General features: G+C 54.8%; 1 protein-coding gene across 1 annotated transcript in view; it reads right to left on the bottom strand.

Moving 5' to 3' along the window:
- Positions 1 to 21728, bottom strand: part of MINDY4 (MINDY lysine 48 deubiquitinase 4) — a 109491-nt gene that overhangs the window by 12703 nt on the left and 75060 nt on the right. Inside the window, exons 13-15 of the mRNA XM_042921468.1 lie at positions 19717 to 19784; positions 7237 to 7300; positions 3993 to 4154 (exon numbers count right to left, since the gene is read on the bottom strand). Of these exons, the coding sequence (XP_042777402.1) occupies positions 3993 to 4154; positions 7237 to 7300; positions 19717 to 19784 (294 nt within the window). The remainder of the gene's footprint in view (positions 1 to 3992; positions 4155 to 7236; positions 7301 to 19716; positions 19785 to 21728) is intronic.

Raw genomic sequence — 21728 nt, 5'->3', positions numbered from 1 at the left:
CCTCAGTACAGTCTGAGGCTTTCTCCTCGTGGGTAGACGTAGTTACAGCGAACATTCAGCACAGTTAGGAATCACTTTTAAAGAGGGATTCTTCAATCTTTTGCAAGGGTGAGGTGAGCGAATGCCCCACCCCCATCCGTGGACTGCCAGCTTAAAAGCCCTGATTCAAAAGAACCAACATTTGATTAATGGCAGGGTTGCTGTCTGTCATCTCTAAGGGTAACTGTCATTCAACCTGACACACTCTGGTCCTAGGCACCACGTTCGACAATGGGGTTACAGTAACGAAGGAAACAGCAACCCCCTTGTCCTTACGGGGCTCACCAGGTTAACGGGGAAGACAGACAGTAACCAAATACTCATCCAGACACATCTGCACTGCATTTCACTGAATCTAAGATGCCATCGAAGTTGCCATTATATTTTGTTTCACTAAGAAAGAAAGCAAGCTGGCACTTGAAGTCTGACACACCATCGACTGCATTAATGCATCAAGATCTCGGAAATGTTCAAATGTGCACGAAGTTTGCATCTCAAGGGGCACCTGGGTGGCTCAGTTGGTTAAGCGTCCGACTTTGGCTCAGGTCATGATCTCACAGTTCGTGGGTTCGAGCCCCGCATCTGGCTCTGGGCTGACAGCTCAGAGCCTGGAGCCTGTTTCAGATTCCGTGTCTCCCTCTCTGCCCCTCCCCTGCTCATGCACGCGTGCTCTCTCTCTCTCTCTCTCTCTCTAAGATAAACAAACATTAAAAATAATTAAAAAAAATTTTTTTTTAAAGTTTCATCGCAAAAGCAATGAAATGTGACACTTTGAACCAAGAAGAGGCCTCTCCGGGAAAGAACTGAGATTCTACGGTGGAGAATGACAAGGTAGCAGGGGACTGTGAGAGCAGACCCCTATTTAGATGGAGTGGTTAGGTCAGGAAAGCCTTCCCTTAGGAAGTGACAGTTAAGTCAAAATGTGAAGGGAAGAAAAAGCAGGGGCAAGTCTCATAGGGTCTTGTAAGTTGTGGGAAGTTTGGGATTTCAGTCTGCATTAGTTTGCTCGGGCCGCCATAACAAAGTGCCACAGACTGGGTGCTTCAACAGCAGAAAGTTACTCACGGTCCTGCAGGCTGGAGGTACCAGAGCGGGGTGTCGCAGGGCTGGTTTCCTCGGAGGCCTCTCGCCTGGGCCTGCAGCGGGCCGCCTCCTCCCTACGTCTTCACGTGCTCTGCCCTCGTGTGTGTCTATGTCCTAAACCCCTCTTCTTACGAGGATACTAGTCAACTGGATTAGGGGCCACCCTAATGACCTCATCTTAACGTAATCACTTCTCAAAAGCCCTCTTTCCAAATCCAGTCACATTCTGAGGCTCTGAAGGTTAGGACTGCAACGTGCCAACTTGTGAGGGGACACAAGTCAGCCCTGAACAGTTTCAGAGGATTGGAAAACCACTGACAGGTGGAAAGCAAAAGAATGATGTCATTCAATCTGCTCTTCTAAAGATCACACTGGCTTCAGTGAAGGGACAGAACTCGGGGGGGGGGGGGGGGGGGGGGGGTGGGGGGTGGCGGTGGGGCCAGGGGCCAGAGGTGTCACTGGTGTCTAGATCAGCGATACTGGTGGCTTGGACCGTAGTAGAAATGGATGGACTGGAAAAAACAACTTAGGGCAGGAGCCACATGACCTTGTGATGGGTCAGCCATGCTCCAGGGGTTGAATAAGTGAGTGGATGGTACTATTTGCGGAGCTGGGGAAAATGGGAGGAGGCTGCAGCCGGCAGAGCCTTCCCCGCCAAGCTCAGTCTTTGCTCAGATCCCTTCGTGAAGGCAGCAAGGCACATGCCCTACAGGGCATGGGAGAAGCACTAAAGTTAAACTTCTGGTCCCATGCTGTCCTTTCCTGGACTGCCAGTCCCCCACTGCCACAATCACCACGAGCCAGGAGGGGCTGGCCTTCCAACTACAGCTCGACAATGCGGTGCAGCCCACATTTGTGAGCTCGAGGGCAGGGAGAATGAGGTGCAAGTCAGATAGGCACGACCAGCCCACTGGGGTCATGGAGAGCCAATGGGGGTCCAGAACACAGCCGGGCTGTGGCAAGAGGCTGGCTAGTTCAGCAGGGGGTGCTTGGCCCAGAGCTTACTCTGCTTCCCCCCAGACACACCGGAGTGTGGGCATCTAATAAGCTCACCAATAGGCAGGACCTCCCTACCCTCCAGCCCCCACATACTCAGTAAGGGTCCTAGAACCTCCCAGCCAGAGGCTGCACTGAGAAGCCCAGGACAGGCTGAATGACAGTCAGGCCCAGTTCTGCCATCTGGGACAGAAAGCCCTCCTTAAAGAGCTTGCAGCCTCAAGGCAAAGGAGCAAATCCCCCTTGCTGCAGGGAGGTACAAGCCCCAGGCTTCAGCCAAGCATATAACAGCAGAGGGGCATCCGGATTCAAAAATCTGGATCCTTGTAGGGCCTGAATTTCTTCAATCAGCAATTTATTCCAAGGGAAAGACGACCCCCAATTGATGTTCCCATCAATTATCCTCCACAGACCAAAGGAAAATAGTTTACTTTTTGACCAACGCCCTCAACACAAGAATGAAACCAGGGCTCATGGTAAGCCTGGGGATTCCACGAGCCTGGCCAAGGTTACCTTTCTCAGCTCATGGAATTTCGGGCTAAATGCTTTCAGAGCCCACCCAGGGATGCTCAGGGGCCCTGGTGCTTCTCATGGGCCACGTGGCCACATTCCTGGGCTCCCTCCTGACACCAGCAAATCAGGGAGGGAGCCCTATCATTCTTTTCTCCCTAAGTCTTTGGAAGCCACAGGTTGGCCTCCTGTCCGTGGGAGAAGGGGTGTCACCCAGAGAGGGAATCTGGATGTGCAGCCATGCCAAATGGCCCATTAGCAATGGGACAGGATACCTGACCCTGTGGTCATGCAGGAAGGGCACCACGAAATCAACCAGAGAACAATGTCTTCTCTGAAGACACGAAAACCGATGTTCAGACAAGGTACAGCGGTAGGCTAGATAGGAACCCAGGGCCCGGTGGCCCTGCCCACCCTATAGACATACGGTCACCCTACCCTGCCCAGCTTTGCCTTGGGCCCAGCCCTTTCCAGGACCCTGGCTGCAGGGAGAGAGGAGGGAAAGGGACTAGTACACTAGCAAATACATGGGTGGCCTGTTAGGGGTTGAATTATGCCCTCCACAAAAATATGTTAAGATCCTAGCCCCCAGTACTTCAGAGTGTGACCTTATTTGGAAATAGGGTTGTTGTAGATGTAACCAGTTAAGCGGAGGTTAGTGGAGTAGAGTGGGCCCTTAGCCCAACATGACCAACATCCTTCCTTCTAAGAAAAGGAGGAGGCCCGCGGGGAGAAGATGGCCACATGACGACAGGCAGAGATTGGCATGATGAATCCACAAGCCAAAGAATGCCAAGAGTTGTCAGAAAATGGCAAAAGCCAGAAGAGAGGAGGATGGATTCTCTCAGTAGCTTTCAGCAGGGACATGGCCCTGCCAACACCTTGATTTTGGACTTCTTCAGGGAGAACTTCTGCTCCCGGACAATCTCTACTGTTTTAAGCACCCACTTTGTGGTGCTTTGTTGTGGCAGCCCTGGGAAACTACGCCATGGCCGAAGAGCTCAAATCCCCTGTCCCCAGAGAAGACCCCATCCCAACACCTGCCCCCCCCACACGTACACACACGTGTGCGTGTGCGTGACAACTGCACCCACTCTGGCCCACGATCACACTATAAATCCCCAGGAGTCCCTTTGAAACAACCTTTCCCAGAAGATGGTATCCGCTGGCTTTGGGGGTGAATTACGTGCCTATACTCGATAGTGGTGAAGCTATACTGCTTTCCAAACCTGCTGTGATTGAGCCTGGACCAAACTCTGACCAGCTCTGGGACCTGGAGTGGAACTTCTCCCCCCCCCGTTTTCCTTCTCACCCATCCCAGGGAGCCGGGCCCTTCCGTCTCCAGAGACCTGAGCTGCCGGTACCTGGCACACGTTGTAGTGCTCAAACAGAGATAGGAATCCGATGTCGCTGCGCGCAGCAATGCCTTTCAGCAGCGTGATATTCCCATTCCCAGAATCTAGCTCAACCACATCGTTGAAAACATTGGACACCGCTTTCCCGGTCAGGAGCAGATTGACAAGTTCCTGCAGATTAAAGCAAGAGGAAGGGTTTGTCCAGGGGAGGTCGGGAACAAGAGAAAAGGGGTGGAAGAGGAAGGCAACCAAGGAGGGAGAGAGACCAAAATTACAGGGGGCTGGGACTGAGTTCCTATGAGCCCTCAGGAAAGCTGCCAGAGGCCCCAGGCAAGGGATTCTAGGAGCGCATTGATCTTAACTCCATAGGCTTTCATTGAGTGCCAGCTGTGCACAGGACCCTGTCCTCAGCTCTGGGTGGCAGCAGGGGAGTGGGGGTGTCCTGTCAGGAGGGAAAGAATGGCTCATGACCTCAGGTGTCCGGTCTAAGCAGGGATCAGGTGTGTCCCTGCACGGCTGAAGCACGATGTAGGATATGACCGGGGCTATAAAAACGTGTGCATGGCACACTCCAGGGCCAGGCACACATGGGACCACATGGCTGAGTCACAGCCACTTTGTGGAGAAGCCACATTTGGGTGGGGTCGTGAAGGATGGTATTTTTTTTCCTAAACTTCTTTTATTTTGAAGTAACTTTAGATTCAGAAGGATTTGTAAAAACAGCACAGAGAGTTCCTGTGCACCCTTCACCCAGCTTCCCCGAATGATAACATCTTACACGACCAGAGCCCATTAGCAGCAGCAGGAAGTGGACAATGTGTGCGGCACCAGTAACTCAGCTCCAGGCCTGATCTGGATATCACCAGTGACGGTGGGGTCTTCGAGCAGGGAGGGAGAGTGGAGGGCGGCAGAAGAAGAGAGGTGGAGGCGAGGAGCCCCAGTCTGGGTTCTGGCTCTGTCTCCGCCATCATCGCCAGGGTGGCATCACATGTTCAGCAGCCATGCAACTTGTGCCGCAAGGCCAACAGGTCGACATTCCCGCTGGCCCCAGAACCGGGAAACGGGGACATGCGGAGCCCTGTTCCTCCGGCAGTCTCCTTCAGCCAGTGTCTCCTGCATCAAGGTGGCAGGAAGCGCTCTTCCTTAAGCAAGGCAGCTAGGGGTCCAACCCCCTGTGAGGAATGGGGACACTGGGGCTCGTAGATGGGAAAGGATTTACCCAGGCCCCACGGCTAGTTAGTGACAGCGCTGGACTTCTGTCCGCATTTTCCGGCTCCCTGCCTGGTGTCCTTTCCTCGCCCCTCACTTGTTACCCTCAGGGTACCAGCTGGCTGCTAAAGATCCCAGGGGTGTCTGCTGCACCCCTGGAGAAAGAGCTGAGTGAGCCCAGCCTTAGCACCTGGGCAGGCTGGACCCTCTGCGTCACCCACCCTATCTGCTCTGGAGTGCCTATAAGGCCAGCAGGCGGCCACCGTCCCCATGCTACTTGGGAACGGCCAGAATAGCCCTTTCCCAGCATAAACTTTGGAGGTAAGAGTTCACAGGAGTGTTTTCCCCTGAATTGTAAAAGCCACGCTCCCGTTAGTAAATCCCTCCGTCAATACCAAGACCCCTGCCCTGGTGGCAGTAAAAGACGTCCCCTCTGATGGCCAGACAGCGAACCCCATTGGAGGCAGATAGCAAAGGGGCCCCATTGTGTCCTTGCAGAGGAAACGAGAAAAAATTTGGAGGAAATGTCTGCTCTGAGATACTGTACCTCAGGGGCAGTGGCCGCTAGGAAAGGCACGGCCTTTTTCAGATGGGTTCAAGTATTCCCATCTGGTTTTCAAGGAGAAGTAAAAGGCCCCTGCACCCCATCTGTGTCCAACCTTCCTCAGAGCAGAAGGCCCTCTTGAAATGAGGGAAAAGGGGCGACACACGGCTCCCTGCCCCAAGTCTCAAAATCATGCAGTGGCAAAGCTCAGTGGTCATGTAGTCCCTTGCTACTCAAAGTGTGGTCTGTGGACCAGCAGCATCACCTGCTCTGGGAAGCCTGTTAGAAATTCAGAACCTCAGACCCGGGCTGGACCCATCGAATCTGAGCCCGCTCTTCAACAAGCCTCCCGGGGCGGGGCTCATATACACATCAGAGTTTAAGAAGCACTGGTCTAATCCAAACTCCTCATACTACAAATGAGGAAACTGAGGCTCGGGGAGGGGGAGAAAATCAGCCCAGCTCATTTGTGTGTGAAACCGTGAACACAGCTCAGAACTAGCCAGAGATTCTGGTCTGGCATCCTCTGCGCTCTGCTTGAGTGCCCACCCTTGATCACATCTCTCTTTCCCTGCTGAGGGGGAAGCTCCCACAGAGAAGGCAGGCACCCAGAGGGGGCACTGGGCCATCCCGGACGGCCACTTACCCTGAGGCCTTTCTCTAGGAAGGTGGGCATCAGTCAACCCCATAGTCCCTCGGGTTGCCGGCACAAACTGCAGCTCTGGAGCTGGCCCCTGCACAGTACCCAGGTGTTTGCAGAGATGGCACAAGTGAGCCAGGACCGTCAGGACAAGGTCCTCGTTTGGGCCTGAGCAATTCTGCCCAGCCTGTCTGTGCTACACATGCTATTCCCGTGTGCGTCGAGGAGCAGATATAACGATGGCCCGGGGGCCACTCTCGGAGGCCTGGCCATGCCGAGAAAGGCACAGACGGAAGCCAGGAATAACATCTAGCTCCCGGTCCTGATGCTCACTGAAAGGATCACGAACAGATCTCTTCTCTGGTATCACCGCACATCTGGGAGGATCGATGATAAGCAACTGTGCTAAGGGACCCCCTGCTCCATCAGGCCCCCCGAGGGCCCCTTTGTGAGGCTGCAGAGGGGAGGGTTATTGCCAGGACGATGTCCTGTGCAAACATAAAGGGTGCCATGGCCCTCATCTCCCCCAGCTGGCCCAGAGCCCCCGTTGTGCCCCCGGGGCTCTGGCTGGGGCTCTGGGCTATGCAGCGCCTGGCTGTGTCCTCAGCCCCTCTTGCACCCCCTGCAGTGCCAAGCACACAGGTCTGGTGCAGCAAGCTCTCCAGAAGTGGAAGCTGAACTGAGTGGCCTTTCTAGGTCTCCATGACAGTGAAGCCCAAAAGAGGCTGGCACATGAGAGACGCTTGGGGGAGGGGGGAGGGGGGAAGGGGGGGAGGAGGGGAGCTGGCACGGGCAAAGAAAGAAGGGAGGAGGAAGGAAAAGAAGCACCCAGCTGCCCGGCGCCCCAATGCACCCCCTACCTGGGTGCAGTATCCATGTGCTCCAATCAGGTGGCTGGTGGGGACGTCGAAGTCCTGGCGAACCCTGGAAAACACAGAAGTGATGGTATTAGGATGCCTCTGCCTGGCGCTCCTGGGCAAGCCTCACCGGGTGAGCTCTGGGTCTGGGGGGAAGCCAGGACTCCTCAGTTCACACTCACTCTGCTCTGGGCAGCGGCCTCCACACTGGCTTCACCAGGGCCACCGCCGACACGGAGAATGGCGACAGAGGAATGACATGGCAGAAAGGCCCCCGCAATGGAATCCAGCGTCTGCTTTCACATCCCAACTTTTGCTTACTAACAGTGGGGGCAGGGACATCCCGGTCCATCTCTGGGCATCTGTCTGCGAGTCTGTTTAGTGGCAGCAACAGTCTCTAATGCCTGCTTGAGTCCTGAGACAGTAACTGCCACCACCTGGGCACAGACCCTGCACCCCATACTACCATTATTCCTCCAACCCCAAGAGCAAACCAAGGCTTTGAGAATACTGACTTGCCCGGGGCACTTGGCTATGGCCTATGGAGCTGGTGGAGGACCCAGAAGCCAGTCTTGGAGGCCTGTGCTCCCCTGACCCCAGGTTACCACAGTGGCTCTACCCTTAGCAGGGGGCTCCTAAAAGGCAGGAGGTGAAAAGCCCCTTGGCCGAAACACATCCCTCAAACTGGAAGAAACGGACTTCTAGGGCTGTATGGAGCTGGAAACCAGGTGTCATTGTCAGCAGTGGCTCTGTCATACGCGGGGCCAGCACCAGGAGGCAACCCCACCCCTCCATGAATCTCAAAGCTCTCCTACCATCTAGAAAGCCCACCACTAGGACACAATTCCTTTCACCTACCCCCACCTAAATCCTCCAGGAGACTGTCATTGTCCACCAGAACCGCGGATGAGCAAAGAGGAAAGGAGCCGTCATCTATGGAACGTGTCCGGGGATGCTAATTTCAGCCTCGTCCCCGGTGAAGCAAGGATGACTATATTTTACAGGCATGGAAAGTCCCAGTACGGCATCGCTGGGGGTGACACGAGGCTGCTGCACAGGCCCCGGGGCTTGCTGCCAGCCCAGCACCGTGCCCGCGGCCCGGCCTGCCTCCTCCGGCCCCACCCCAAAGAGACCACAGACAGACCGCCCAGAGGAAAGGGCTCAGCAATCGCGATGTTTGTTTTCCCTTTCAGTGCAAGAGAAGAGAAACCTGGTCTCAATTTTATGCTTTAAATCTAAGATCTGCCGAAAGTCCACAAACCTAAACCACTCTGGCCCCTGTATCTTTCCCAAACGAGTCTAGAAACTCAAGCTCCATGACCTTTGTAGGAGAAAACGCTTTCTTGTGGTTTTTAATAACCGTGGCCAAATGGGGATGCTTTGCGGTCCACATGGGCAGATGGGCTGGGGTTGGCCCTGCAGGGGCCCAGAGGAGAAGCACGGAGGCCTGGGGGTCCTGGGAACGGCCAGGGAGGCTCACCCACCAGAGACAGCCCAGCAGGCCCGGGAAGGAGCAGGCTGGGGTGCCAAATGGCCGCGGGCAGCACTCGACTGGCGCTAGCTCAGGCAGAAGAATTGATGGAAATGCTCTCTGCAGCATATACGGGCATCTTCTGAAGAGAAGAAAATAACCTCAAAGGAGCCCTGGGTGGACCGATAAGCATCGCTGGCCCCAAGCCAGCCTGAAGCTTTCAGAAGCGGTCTGATCTTCATAATCTCACAGCCTCGTGCTCACCCAGCGGGTCTGAGAGCCTGCGTCAGCTGAGCACAGGGGTACAGGCGGAAAGGACAATGGGAGGAAATGGTAATTGCATCCTTAGGTGCAAACACGATGGGAAATTCAGGAGTGAGCATGGAGCTTGAAAGGGAGGAACGTCTGCATTTCACATTAGGGCGTTCAGGAGACGTCAGGGAGCAGCTTAGGGCTTAAGAGATTTACAACTTTGGCAAATCTAGATGCCCAGACCTCCCTCTAGGGGAAATCCCTGGAGAGCTGAGTGTCAGGAGTCCTTGAGCAAAGGAAAAACGGCTTCTGCTTTGCCCAGAGACAGGGCAATTCAAAGGGCAGGGCCATCACCAGGCCCGAGTTCCAGCCCCGGCCTGCGGTGTGGTGGCAAACCTCTCCTCTCCAGCCTCAGTCTCCCCTTCTGTGACATAAGGGACTTGCATGCACCAGATGCATGCCCCCCTCCCCCCAATTCATATGTTGAAGCCCTGACCCCAGTACCTGAGAATGTGGCTGTATTTGGAGACAGGGCCTTTAAAGGAGTGATTTAAGTTCACTGAGCCCATTATCGTAGGCCCTGACCCAATCTGACTGGTGTCCTTTCAAGAAGAGGAAACTTCTTGACACAGAGGGACACCAGGGATGCATCCTGGCAGGGAAAACACCATGTGAGGACACAGAAGGTGGCAGCCACCTACAGGCCCAGGTGAGAGGCCTCAGAGGAAACCATCCCTGCTCACGCTTTGATCTTGAACTTCCAGATTCCAGAGCTGTGAGTTCCTACTATTTAAGCCACCCAGGCTGTGGCATTTTGTTACAGCAGCTCTAGCAAACTAACACAGTGGCCCCCAACATCTGTTTAGACTCAGAGCTCTCTCTTCCAGTGACATCTTCTAGGCAGAAGCCAAATACATGAGCTACTCCGAAAGCATCCCATCCTTCTCCTTCTCCTCGCCTCTGGGGCCCCTCTGGGGTACCCCCAGGTGTCCAAGGCATGCAGTGTCCTGGGAGCAGGGGCTGAATCAAAGGAGGGGCTGCCTGAACTCTGAGGTTCCCACACTTTCTGGGCTTCTGAGCCACAAACAACGATGAGCCCTTCTGTGGGATTGATAACCATTCCTAACAGGCAGGCTGTCCCTTCCATAGGCTACCTGAGGACTGGACAAATGCTGGGTCCTAAAGTAATCCTGCACAGCCTGGGGACACAGGTGCCAGGAGCAGGGAGGAGCCAGGGCTTGATGAAGTCTGCCCCCTGAGGCTGTTGCCCACTGGGGACCCCTTCAGGGAGGAGCCTACCTGGGTTCTGGATTCCAAGAAGCACCGTGTAAGAGAAGCCTGAATGGACTTGCCCAGGGCAGGGAACCTTAGGAGGAGGGGCTTGGCCCTAGCTGCCCTACCACTGACCTCTTCAGCATTCTGGGAGCAGAGGGCAAGACCCCGGACCCGCGGTCGGAGTGACGGCCCCCCTCAGAGGTATCCGGAGGAAGGGGAAGAGAGAGCTCTTCCTGGGAATGCCAGCAAGGACCACTTCGCCCATCTGTGCCCCCACTGAGAGGTCCCAGAGACAATGCACTGTACCCAGAAACAGAACGAAGAGGACACCAGGGCTGGCAGGGCCCTCCGGGCTCAGCACTGCGCAGATGGAAAAATAGATGCCTAGCAAAAGAACACAAGTGGACCAGAGCTAGTGACAGAGGCCAGCCCAGATTCAGCCCCCAAAGCTGGGCTGGGGCTCTGCTGCCTCCTCCCAGTCATTCCTTGTCACACATCTCAAAGGGACAGAGGTTCTGCCACTGAGCAGCTTACAATGCTTGAGCCTTGAACCTGCAGAATCTGTCATCTCCCTCAAAGACACCATCCTCTCTGAAGCCTCATGAGGCCAGAAGAACAAAGGCCCCCATCTCCATCTTTCTAAGGGGGAAACTAGAGAACCAGAAAGGAGAAGGGACTTGCGGTCTTGTGGTCACACAGGCAGTCAGCAGGCCAGGACTGTGTCCCCAGTGCCAATGTCACACAGTGTCCCCTGTGGCCTGGAACACGGGATGGTCAGCCTGGCGGGCCAGCTCCAGGCAAATCCGGGAGCCTTCAAGCCCCACTCCTGGTCCCACCCTCCCTGACTGGGGCATGGCTTGTCCCTTCACCCTACAACCTCCCCAACATGCATCTGAACATGTGAACCTGAGGATCTTGTACAGAAGTTTCCGAATAAGCAGAAATATGTCTAAGTGGCCTAGAGACACGGTTCCAGTCTATAGTCAAAGCCACTCACCTAAAATCAATGTCTGCGAGGTGGAGTCGTGGCCAGCTCGGCCTCAGACTGGCTGAGTGACCTCAGGCAAGTCCCTGCCTCTCTCTCAGCCTGTGTCTTCACTTATAAAACCAGAGGACTGGAACAAGGGGTCTCTAGGGACCTTCTGGGATGTGAAATTGTCTGGTTCATGACTCTGATGTTTAAAACATCAAGCCTAAAATGGGTGGTAATTAACTCAGGAGGGTCAGGCCAGACACCTCCCCTCCACCTGACCCCAAGGTGGCGCCAGGCCCCAGGGCCACCACCACACCCCACTCCGCCCCCTCCCCTGAGAATTCTGTTGACTTTTGAGGACAAATCAGTAGGGAGAAGGGCAGCTGTGGAACAACTAAGAGAACCTGGGCTCTGAGGTCAGGGCCCTGGATTCAAATCCAGTCACTGCCACTTCTTGGCTGTCCCCTCTCCGAGGCTGGTTCCCCCAGCAGGAGGGGTGGGATGGTGCCTCCCTCTACCACAGATTGCTGTGAGAACTGAAGGACATGAACTATATAAAGCATCTGGCATTTGGTAAATGTCACTTCCTTTTTCCTACGATAACAACAATAATAACAACAACTAAAAACACAATGACCGAGAGGTCACGATTCCAGTAACCTCAACTACTCGTATCGCGGCCAAGAACCCAGAATACATGGAGGCTTGCGAGCGGTCGAAATTTAGCTACGAATATCTAACAAGGATTTGGGTAGAGTGGATGTTGACTATTTTCCCAGGAAGGCCTGCAGGGAGTGGGCGATGAGGCAGGACACCTGGCTGTCAGGTGCACTGTGTGACCTTCAGCAAATGGCTTTCTGTGTCATCCCCTGCCGGGGACAACAATACGCACATCAAAGAGTTGTTTCCATAAGGGTCAAGGCCATAAAAGGGCCTTGCACACTGCAGAGAGCCCCACAAGTTGGAGGGGGTGGCTGTTATTTCCCCTCTCCAGGCAGGGCCCTGCAGAGGAAGGGCCAAGGTGCATGGGTGGAGAGAAAGGAGCCGGAAGGAAGGGAAAGCAGAGGTGTCCAGGCCCTTCCCAAGCTGCCTTCCGCCTCACCACCCACTAGACCTCTCCCCACGTGCTGGCACCATCCTTTCCAACCAGACCTTATGCAATTGTTTTCTGCAAACCCCACCACTGGCCTTTGCCTGCTTTGTTCTCATTGCCTGCCAAAACCCTTCCCACATATCCCTCAGAGCCCTGCTAAATGTCACCTCCTCCATAAAGATAGCTCCCTCGTCCCAGGACAGATGTGCCCCATCTCTCCTCAGCTGGCCCTTTCCTAAGAGCACTCGCCAATGCTTTTCCTGCGCCTGGTTTGTCCCTCCAGGCAGCAAGGACTTTGAGGGCCAGGATTATGTTGTGTCCATCTGCACCCCCCCCCCCAACCTGGCACCCAGAATTGAGCTCTAACTCTGCAGATGCACAGCAAATGGGCCCTAAATTATGTGAGCCTGGCCCACACCCGTCCCAGGAGAAGCTCTAAGGAAGGCCCTGACGGAATAGGCTCCAGAAGCTGAATCCCAGGAGATGTGCAGAGGCAGGCGGAAGGAAGCTTCCCACCCAAGCAGCCAAGGTTGGCCTGGAACAGAAGATTCTTCCAAAAAGTTAATTGCTTCTCCCTCCTCCTGAGGCCCATGCTCTTTATCTGGACACCCAAGCCCTTTGAGGAACATGGAGGTATAGCTCTTAGGTGAATGGGTAGGAGTGCTAGATGCACAGAATGTCAGGACATTCTCTCAGCTCTGCCACTAAGTCCAGTGGGGTCTGGGCTTAGTCGCCCTCCTCTGCCATGGGAGACTCAGTGCCCATGGGCAGACTTCCTGCCCTCAGCCACACCCCACTGGCACTCACCAGCTGTGACTTGCCGCCCTAGCAGCCTGGAACCAGGCTTGCTTTGCCCAGACTATGCCGGCTGAAATTAAATGGAGAATGAAGCTGTTGGACCGCTTCTGGTTTGGTATGGGCCTACTTGGGGGTCTTGGTTCCCACTTCTCCTTCTGAGTCAGCAGACACACTGGGGCAGTGTCTGTCACTCCTCCCCCAGTCCAGATGGGGATGCGGGCACAGGGTCTTAGCCTGGAAGCCAGGACACTCAAGGATGGTGTCAGCTTGCCACCAACCTGCCCTAAAATCTTAGATCCTTGGTTCCCACATCTGTAAAATGGGATAATGGCCTCAGGCCTCTGGGCCTGCCCCCTTGGGTTACTGCAAGCCCCAAAAGCCCAAGGTGACAATGAGGACCTCTTTCTCCTCCACCTCCAGTGAGGCTGGGTCTCTAGTCCCTGCCTTCCATGTGGCGAGAGGGCTTCACAGGGCCCCCAGAGGGAGCCAGTGAGATCTACAGGACACGGCTCTGGTCCACTATGGAGGGGACACAGGAGCAGGTGGCCAGAGAGAGGAAGGAGGGTCAGTGTAAGGAAGTGGGATCTGAGTGGAGGGTCTCCTATTTCCAACGACAAAGGTACCCACAGCCCTTTGGGTCTATCTGCCACGCATCACCTTGGCCTCTTCAGACACATGTGCCGAAAGAGCTCACTAGCATGGCCTCTGCCCTAATCTGAATCAAGGTTAAGCTGACTTGGAGTTCGATGAGGAGGTCCCTCTCCTCCTGTTCCCTAGCTTATATGCAAAAGATGTTGGCATGTCGGGTAGGCAGGGCCCTTAGCCACCATGTCAGGTCTCTCATGCTGCATGTGGGAGACCCAGGTGAGGGAGGCCAAGGGCTTTGTTCAAGGTGCACAGAGCAGTTGCTAACTGTGTGAGGTCGGGACGCCTGGTCTGGGTGGTTCTGTGTGCAGTACATTATTCTGGGCTGGAGGAGTCCAGGAGTCCAGAAGTATCCCATCTACCCCCTCCCATCACAATAGCACATCTGGGACCACCAAGCCTGGGATTCTCAACAAGAATAGCCCACTGCTCAAATCCTTATGCCACAAGCCCACCCACTGCGAAGGTGGTCTCTGACTCAGTGAGTTCCGCTGGATCTGGAAACGTTGTCCTTTCTTTTCTTCATTTCTGAGAGGAACCAGTGGGGGCCTCCATTAAAGCCCAGGTCTGACCCGCCCCCAAACTCACATCTTCCCTCCTGTTCCTTGACACATCCCCAAATCCAGTGCATCCCTTTCCCAGCCAGTGTGGTACACCTCTGTGGGTTCTGCCTGCCTTCTGGGCCCCCATGACGGATAGAGCCCAGGCCCAGCCACCATAGGTGTCAGGAATGGGGTCATGGCTGCCAGCAGGGCTGAGGAGTGCTGGGGAGAGGGCCTCCTCTCCACTGGGCCCACCAGAGCCCACCACACAGCAGGGCCCTCCTGAGGACACAGACAAGACAGAGGGAAGAAGTGTGACAGGACAGAAGGAGGGACGCGATGTCCCAAAGACACCGTCTGGTTCCTGGATCCAGCTACTCTTAAAGCCCTGGGCTTTTGATATGAATCAATTAGCAGCGCTGTTTTCTGCTTACACTGGCTGAGAATCAAGTTTCCATCACTCGCCTTTGCATTACCAACACTCACGGTTGGCTTTCATTTCAGGGATATTTCCACAAAGAAAGAAAAGGTGCTGTTATTTTTCCTCTCCTGGAGAAAGTTACAAAGAGCAACAAAGCCACCATGGTGTGGCTGCTACCCCTCACCGTGATGCCCGGCTGGCGCTGTTAAAAATTACTTCAGCACATGACAAACTACTGCCTATTTTGGACTTCCAAGACTGCCTTTGGACGGCCCAAGTTGCCCCTGTAGCGAATGCCAAGGGTCTGAGGCATGAAAAGGGTCTCTTCACAGTTGTTCCCCCCACCACCACCCAAGTGGGTATCTCCGGGGCCCTCCCCTATGCCAGGCGCTGGCTCACTGCTGGCTCCCTGGGGGCCGGAGCACCCTCGCACCGCACTGTGCAGGTCTGGCTCTGAGCCAGCCAGGACCCCAGGGTCCTGAGCATCTTTGGGACTCGTGAGAGCATGCTGGGAAAAGTTCTAGGCTGTGTGGTTTGGAAAGCGGTGGAGCTAGGTAAGCATGAAAGCCTGTACAGATTTACTGTAAGCAACTCAAGATCTTAGGAAGGAAAACAGATGGCTTGAAATCAAGTGGAAAAAAATAAAACCTTCACAGGGTTTTGCAGTGAGCCCTGGTAAACAAAACTCAAAGGCCAGCTTCGCTACTATTCTTTCAGCCTCTGACGGAGAAGTGACCAGGCTGTGCCGGGCTGCGTGTACATCTGCCCTTGGTGCCCTCACCCTGGCCCCACCCAGAGCTGGCAACAGCCCATGGACAGAAGGCACTGACTTGGGTGCAAGGCCTGTCCCTGGACATCAGGCATGAGTCTGAGACCCTTGCTAGGAGGGAGGGGCGGCCGTGTGACCTTCATAGCCACCAGCACCCACATCACCTCACACCCAGCCCCACAACCTCACAGAGCCCTCATACACACACACAGGACCACGAATGCACACTGTGTTTGTAAAGAGTGGGTGATTCCCAGCCCCACACTCCACTCCTCCTCAGCTGCACAGCATGTGATCTGAGAGACTGCCCTGTCTGGGCTACCAGGACAGGTTTTCAACTACCCAAAGTGATAACAGATCACCCTGAAATGGCATCAAAGGGTTTGGCAATGCTGAATCTGAACCCCAGAGCAGGAAGGCCCTCGGGGATGGTCTGGTTCTACGGCTGTTAAGCTTTGTATGCAGAGCTGGGGCTTCTCCAAACAGGGGTCTCCTGGGGCCAGGCTGGAGACTGGGAGGGGCAGGCAGGGGTCTCCGCCTCCCCACCCCCTTCACCCTACCTCCCCCGGGCTCTACTCAAAACAGTCCTGGCTACATCTGCTTTTCATAGTGAGCCTGGGGATACAGTGTATTTGGAAAACAGTCAGATGTCAGGTTCACAATAGAAAGAATTTAAGCGCCTCTAGTTGCCCCCCGAGGCCTAAGGCACAGGCTGGGTCAGCCATAAACGTGCTGGCAACAGAGCAGAGGTGGGGACTCAGGTGTTCCGAAGCGGCAGCCAATGAGTGGGATGCTGTCATGGGAGCCGTCACCCACCGGGCCACCCGGGACAAGCCTGTCAGCTCAGCCTGACAAATGGAGCCCGTGCTGGATGACATCCGCCCCCATGTGCCCAAGGGTCCACAGAGAAAGGCCTTTGCAAGTTGCTAGCCCCTGCGGCAGGCCAGGATGGGGTGGCCTTTCACAATCCCAGGACCGTTATCAGTGCTAAGTGAATCCCAGCAAACCTCCAGCCAGGTGTGGCATCCCTCCTGAGAACAGGGATCAGAGGCTCTGGGGAGCCGCGGAAGCACCGCTGGAGCGTGTGACTGAGACGTAAGGGGCCTAGACCAATGCAGGAGCTCCCCCTTCTAACAGCTTCTTCAGAGGAGCCCAGAAAATGCCAGCAATGTTAACGTGCTATTTCAAATAATGTCAGCGTGACTCTCTCACAGGATCTGGGCACCATTTCTAGGGGCTCTTCTCCTCCTCACCATCAGTCCTGTCTTTCCTCCATACACTTGCCACCCCTTTTAGGAAGTCCCAGACGGCGGGAAGGAACGGCCAGCTCCACTCCATGATGTCGCCAGCAGCCCTGTACCCAAAGCCTGCCCCACTCCCCCCCGAAGCCCTCAGACAGTCTCTCTAAAAGCGGTTTTAAGCTTGAACAGATAAGAGACAGCCGAGTGTCTTCTCGAGCACATCTTTGGCTGGCACCCTCCCAGGCAGGGACTGGTTCTCCCGCCTCCACTTCTCTTGCCCGCTCTGAGCAACAGCACACAGCACCCAGGGAGGCCCCGGGCAGCTCAGGAAGTGCCTGCCAGGGTGGGCACCAACGCAGGTGGACCCATCACCACTAGCAGGGCCTCCCTGCGGCCATGTCTGCACCACCAGGCACGGGGCCAAGACTGAGGGCAAGACGGACAGGATGGGGCACGAGATGCCTCTGAGCACAGCTGTGACAGGACCACGCCAGCAGCGGCCGTCATCGGAGCGGGCTACCCACCGGGAGCTGAGCCAAGCGCTCAACATATAAATCTTTATTTAATCTCGTGAAGCAGGAATTAGCATCCCCCTTCCAGAGAGTGAGAAACTCAGGTGCAAAGGAGTATAGAGTCAGGCCTGAAATCAAGTCTGTTTGACTCCCAAGTTCCTTAAACAGAAAACCCAAAGAGTCCTGTCCGGGCCCAGGCTGTCTGGGCTAAGCTGTGTGAGCTTGGGGCAGGTCTCGTTTCTTCACCCGAAAGACAGCGATGCTGACGGGAATCATTAGTGCCACCGAACAGGGCTGCCAGGGGCGGGTGCTGTGTAACATGTTGCAGCAAAGGATTGGGCACACAGGAAGCTTACTAGGTGTCGGTCACCATCGTTCCTGCTGCTGCTGCTGAGAATATCTTCCACACCGTCTTCTTGGAAGGGAAGGGGAGGCCCAGGATAAGACGAGCCCCCCCCCAGTGCCTGCCGGGTCCAACGCTAAAGCAGATCTCTACCAGGGAAGGTCCTCAGGAGCCCTGAGTGGGAGGGAGATGGTCTCAACATACTTTTACTCCTTCCTCTGCCCTGAGAGCAAGGGGAAGGAGGGGACTCCAGACGGATCTTATGGGTCTCTGTGCCTGTGTGTGTCTGTGTGCATATGTATGTATATCTGTGTGTATGTGTCTGTGTATCTCTGTGCATCTCTGTGTGTGTATATGTATATATATCTGTGTGTGTATATGTCTGTGTATATCTATATGTGTGCATGTGTCTGTGTGCATCCGTGTGTCTCTGTGTCTGTATCTCTGTGTATCTATGTGTGTGTGCATCTGCATGTGTACGTGTGTGCAGTGGACAGGAGGGACGTGGCAGAGCTGAGATGTCAGGCCTGGTAGCATGAGGCCATGCAGGTCCAGCAGGGCAGCCATGCCTCACACAGATGCCCCCAAGGAGCCAGAGCCTGGGCGGGGAGGGGACAGACACAGCCCAAGTCCTCCCGCTCTGGACAACATGAAGAGTAGCCTGGCTATGGGGGGTGAAGGCCCGTGCACATGGAGAAGGCCTCCAGAGCCACTCCCTGCAGGAGCACACCCAGGCTGGTGAGCAAGACCGTTAGCAGCTGCCCCAGTGACCAGAGCAGAGACACTCTGATCACAGAGTCCTAGACCTTCAGAGCCGGATGGTTCCCTGTACAGGTGGAGAGACTGAGACCCAGGAGATCACACAGCCAGATGTCACCAGGCATGGGCCTCCTGAGAGCCCAGCTTCCCCTCAGGTAGCTCAGGGGTCTCAACCACATACCCAGAGACCCCCACCCAACGTGGTCAGGCAGGGATTAGCAAACTTGCGCCTGGGGAGAAGACAGTGTGGCTTATGGTCTCTGGTGCACGTGAGCCCGGGCCAAGAATGAATCATATCATTATGGCAGGATTAGAAGAAAAATGCCATTAGAAAATCTGTGTGTGCACCACATTTAATAAGGTCAGTAGCAGCAAGCAGCAGGCAGGCCGGCAGCATGAGGCCACAGAGCCCCCGCGTCCTCCTCCTACCCAAGCCAGAGCCTACAGGGCATGGGACAGGCCCTGGCCCGGCCCGGCCACCAGGAGCAAGTGTCTCCTTCTGCCAGGGCCTCCCCAGCCTGGGCACCACATGGCTACTCTTTCTACCTCTCCACTCCCCAAGGCCCACCTGCATGGGGTTGTTCCCAAATCATGCCCCACAGCAAGCACCCCACAAAATGAAAATTCATTCCCTGGATCTTCATGGCCTCTGGAGTCTGCTCGCTACTTGGAAAAGGAAGGAGTAATCGATTGTACTTTACAAAACTGTTAATGTGCTGTTAATCTGCTCCCCTCCCTGGTGACATAATGCACAGATGACAAATACGGATTAGAGGTCTAGAAAGCTCATGGAGAATGGACATGATGGAGAAACTCCAGCTCTCGGGCAGCCGGGCGGCCACATTTGATAAGGGTACACAGAACTGAAGTCCTCCGCTTCCAGGGCCCCCGGGTACCCACCTACCTGTATCCTCAGGGCTGGCCCTGGACCCAGACCTTGCAGCTTTCAGACTGCCACGGCCTACGGTGAGCCCCGTCCTGAGTTCATGGAGGCCCTCGGTCCTTTCCCAGACCTCCGTCTCAACTGCCCATCCCCATCCACGTCCCAGGGGAGTCCACATGTGCTGAAGTATGCGCCCACCGCAGTCCTATGGGGGACCCAGCAGCACTGTTAGCTGTTTGGGTGGGAGTCCCTCCAGGCAGCCCCAGCACACGTGGGGAGACCTAGAAGGTAGCTCTGAACACACATGTACGTAGCATATAACTGCTCTCTCTCCTCCACCAGCCGACCATCCCCTGTTCTACTATTTCCTTCATCCTCTTGACTATGCTCACGACATGCCTGCTATGCACCAAGCATGGTCCTGGGCTTCTCGGGGGTGGGGGTGAGGCAGCAGCGAACAAGACAGACAAGCCCTGCCTGGGGGTTTGAGGGAGGAAGACACTCACAGCTCCGTGGACCTGGACAGGATGGCAGACAGGGCGAGCAGGATGCATCCGTAGGGACCCGCTTCAAACTGGGAAGAGGAGAAAGGAATGAACATCCACCAAGTCTGCACCCTCTTCTCACCTCCTCAGGGGCCACACCTAGGGAGCAGCCTGACCCTGAGCCAGCTGCCCCAGCCGGGTCCCAGAGGTCACCAGGTGGCTCCATGGCAGGCCCCCTAAACGATGGGGAGCACACCAGCCTGAGTGACAATGGGGGCAGACACAGTGGCCGCCAAGGTGCATACCAATGACGACCGAGTCCCGGAAGTTCACAATACAGCAGCCGGGGCAGCCTCCCTTACCATGCAAGTGTTTGTCACAGGCCTGTGCTTTACGGTAGTGTTAATACTGCCCTCTGCCACACAAGGAAATGGGTCAGATACCGAGCAATTGGCCCGAGCTCACACAGCTGCTACACAGCCCAGGGGGATTCCAGCAGGCTCTATTTGATTCTGAATCCCTTACTCCAAAGACCTGCACTGTGTTAAGAGCGGCAAGGGGCAGGTGTGGGGCAGAGTCAGGGTCAGGATGGCTGAGTGACCCAAGCCGTTCAAGTACAAGGACAGGTCCTGTCTTGCAAAAATTTTTGGTATTTTGTTCATCATGGTTTTGTTTCGTTTTTTGTGGATTAATTTTGATATTTAAAAAATATTATTGATACTGATTATTGAGGATTTTGGTACCTCCTTGAATTTTTTACCCAAGGGGAGCACCTCATTTATCTCCCCCCGGTCCCAATCCTGGGTTAGAGCCCACAGCCTAGAGCCTGGCTGCCTGGGTTTAAATCCTGGCTGTGCCACTCCTAGCTCTGTGATCATGGGGACAGTTCTTAACTTCCTTGTCCCCAGTCTTCTCACCTGTGAAACAAGGATAATTATACCAGGACCTACTCTCATCAGGGTATTGTGACGATTAAGTGAGATCATCCTTATAAAGCCCGTAGGACGGGGCCTGCCACCCGTGTGGGCTGTTAGTATGGTGCTGGCTCTGCACTGCCCACCTGTCCAGTAGCCTCCTGCGAAGGGCTACGTCACGCTGACGCCCTAGAGAAACGCCATCCCCCAGCTGCAACTGTGTGAAGACCTTACGCATCCCCCCTCTCGGGATGACACCACTTCTAGTGCGTTGTGGATGAAGACGCTGCCTTATGATGGTCAGTGTTCCTTATGTGTGGTCAGTTTCTTTTTGGACTTGAAACCAGACCCTCAAACACGTTTGTGTTGCTGAAACAATAAGAATGATATCTTCGATCCCCTTTCCATTGTTCCCTGGTTGCCAGGAAGCTCAGAGCCAAGTAGGGTATTCAGCTGCGGTAATTATTTCAGCTCAAGCTTCTGATAAAATTATCTTTTCTTTCCTTCAAAATACAGTCTTCATTTCCATACTGCAACTCAATTCGTCATCTAAAAAATTATTGTGTGGGGCACCTGGGTGGCTCAGTCAGTTAAGCAGCCGACCTTGGCTCAGGTCACGATCTCACAGTTCGTGGGTTCGAGCCCCCCATCAGGTTCTGTGCTGACAGCTCGGAGCCTGGAGCCTGCTTCAGATTCTGTGTCTCCCTCTCCCTCTGCCCCTCCCCTACTCGTGCTCTGTCTCTCTCTGTCTCTCAAAAATAAATAAATGTTAAAAAAAATTTTAATAAAAAATAAAAATAAATAAAAAATTGCTGTGTGAACTTTCGTGCCACGAGGAGGCTCCCCGATAAGGCTATGCTTGTGAACAAGGTGGACGCGGATCTGCCTTTGCAGGAAGTAACTCAGGGAAGAAAGAACAAGAAGCAACTTGAAAAGGAGGGGGGAAATACAAGGTGCTCTGCAAACACACAGAAAGGGCCTTCAAGCAGACTAAGGATTTAGGGAAGGAAGGAATGCAAAGGAAAGCTTTCAGGAGGAAGTGATATCCAAACCCAAAGGACAAGAAACAAGCAGAAGTGAGGGAATGCTGTTCCAGGCAAGATGAACAGCAAGTGCAAA

This window comes from Panthera leo, chromosome A2 (assembly GCF_018350215.1).
Source record: "Panthera leo isolate Ple1 chromosome A2, P.leo_Ple1_pat1.1, whole genome shotgun sequence".
Lineage (NCBI taxonomy): Eukaryota > Metazoa > Chordata > Mammalia > Carnivora > Felidae > Panthera > Panthera leo.
Note: the sequence above shows the minus strand (reverse complement) of the source record. Positions and strands in the feature narration are given on the sequence as shown.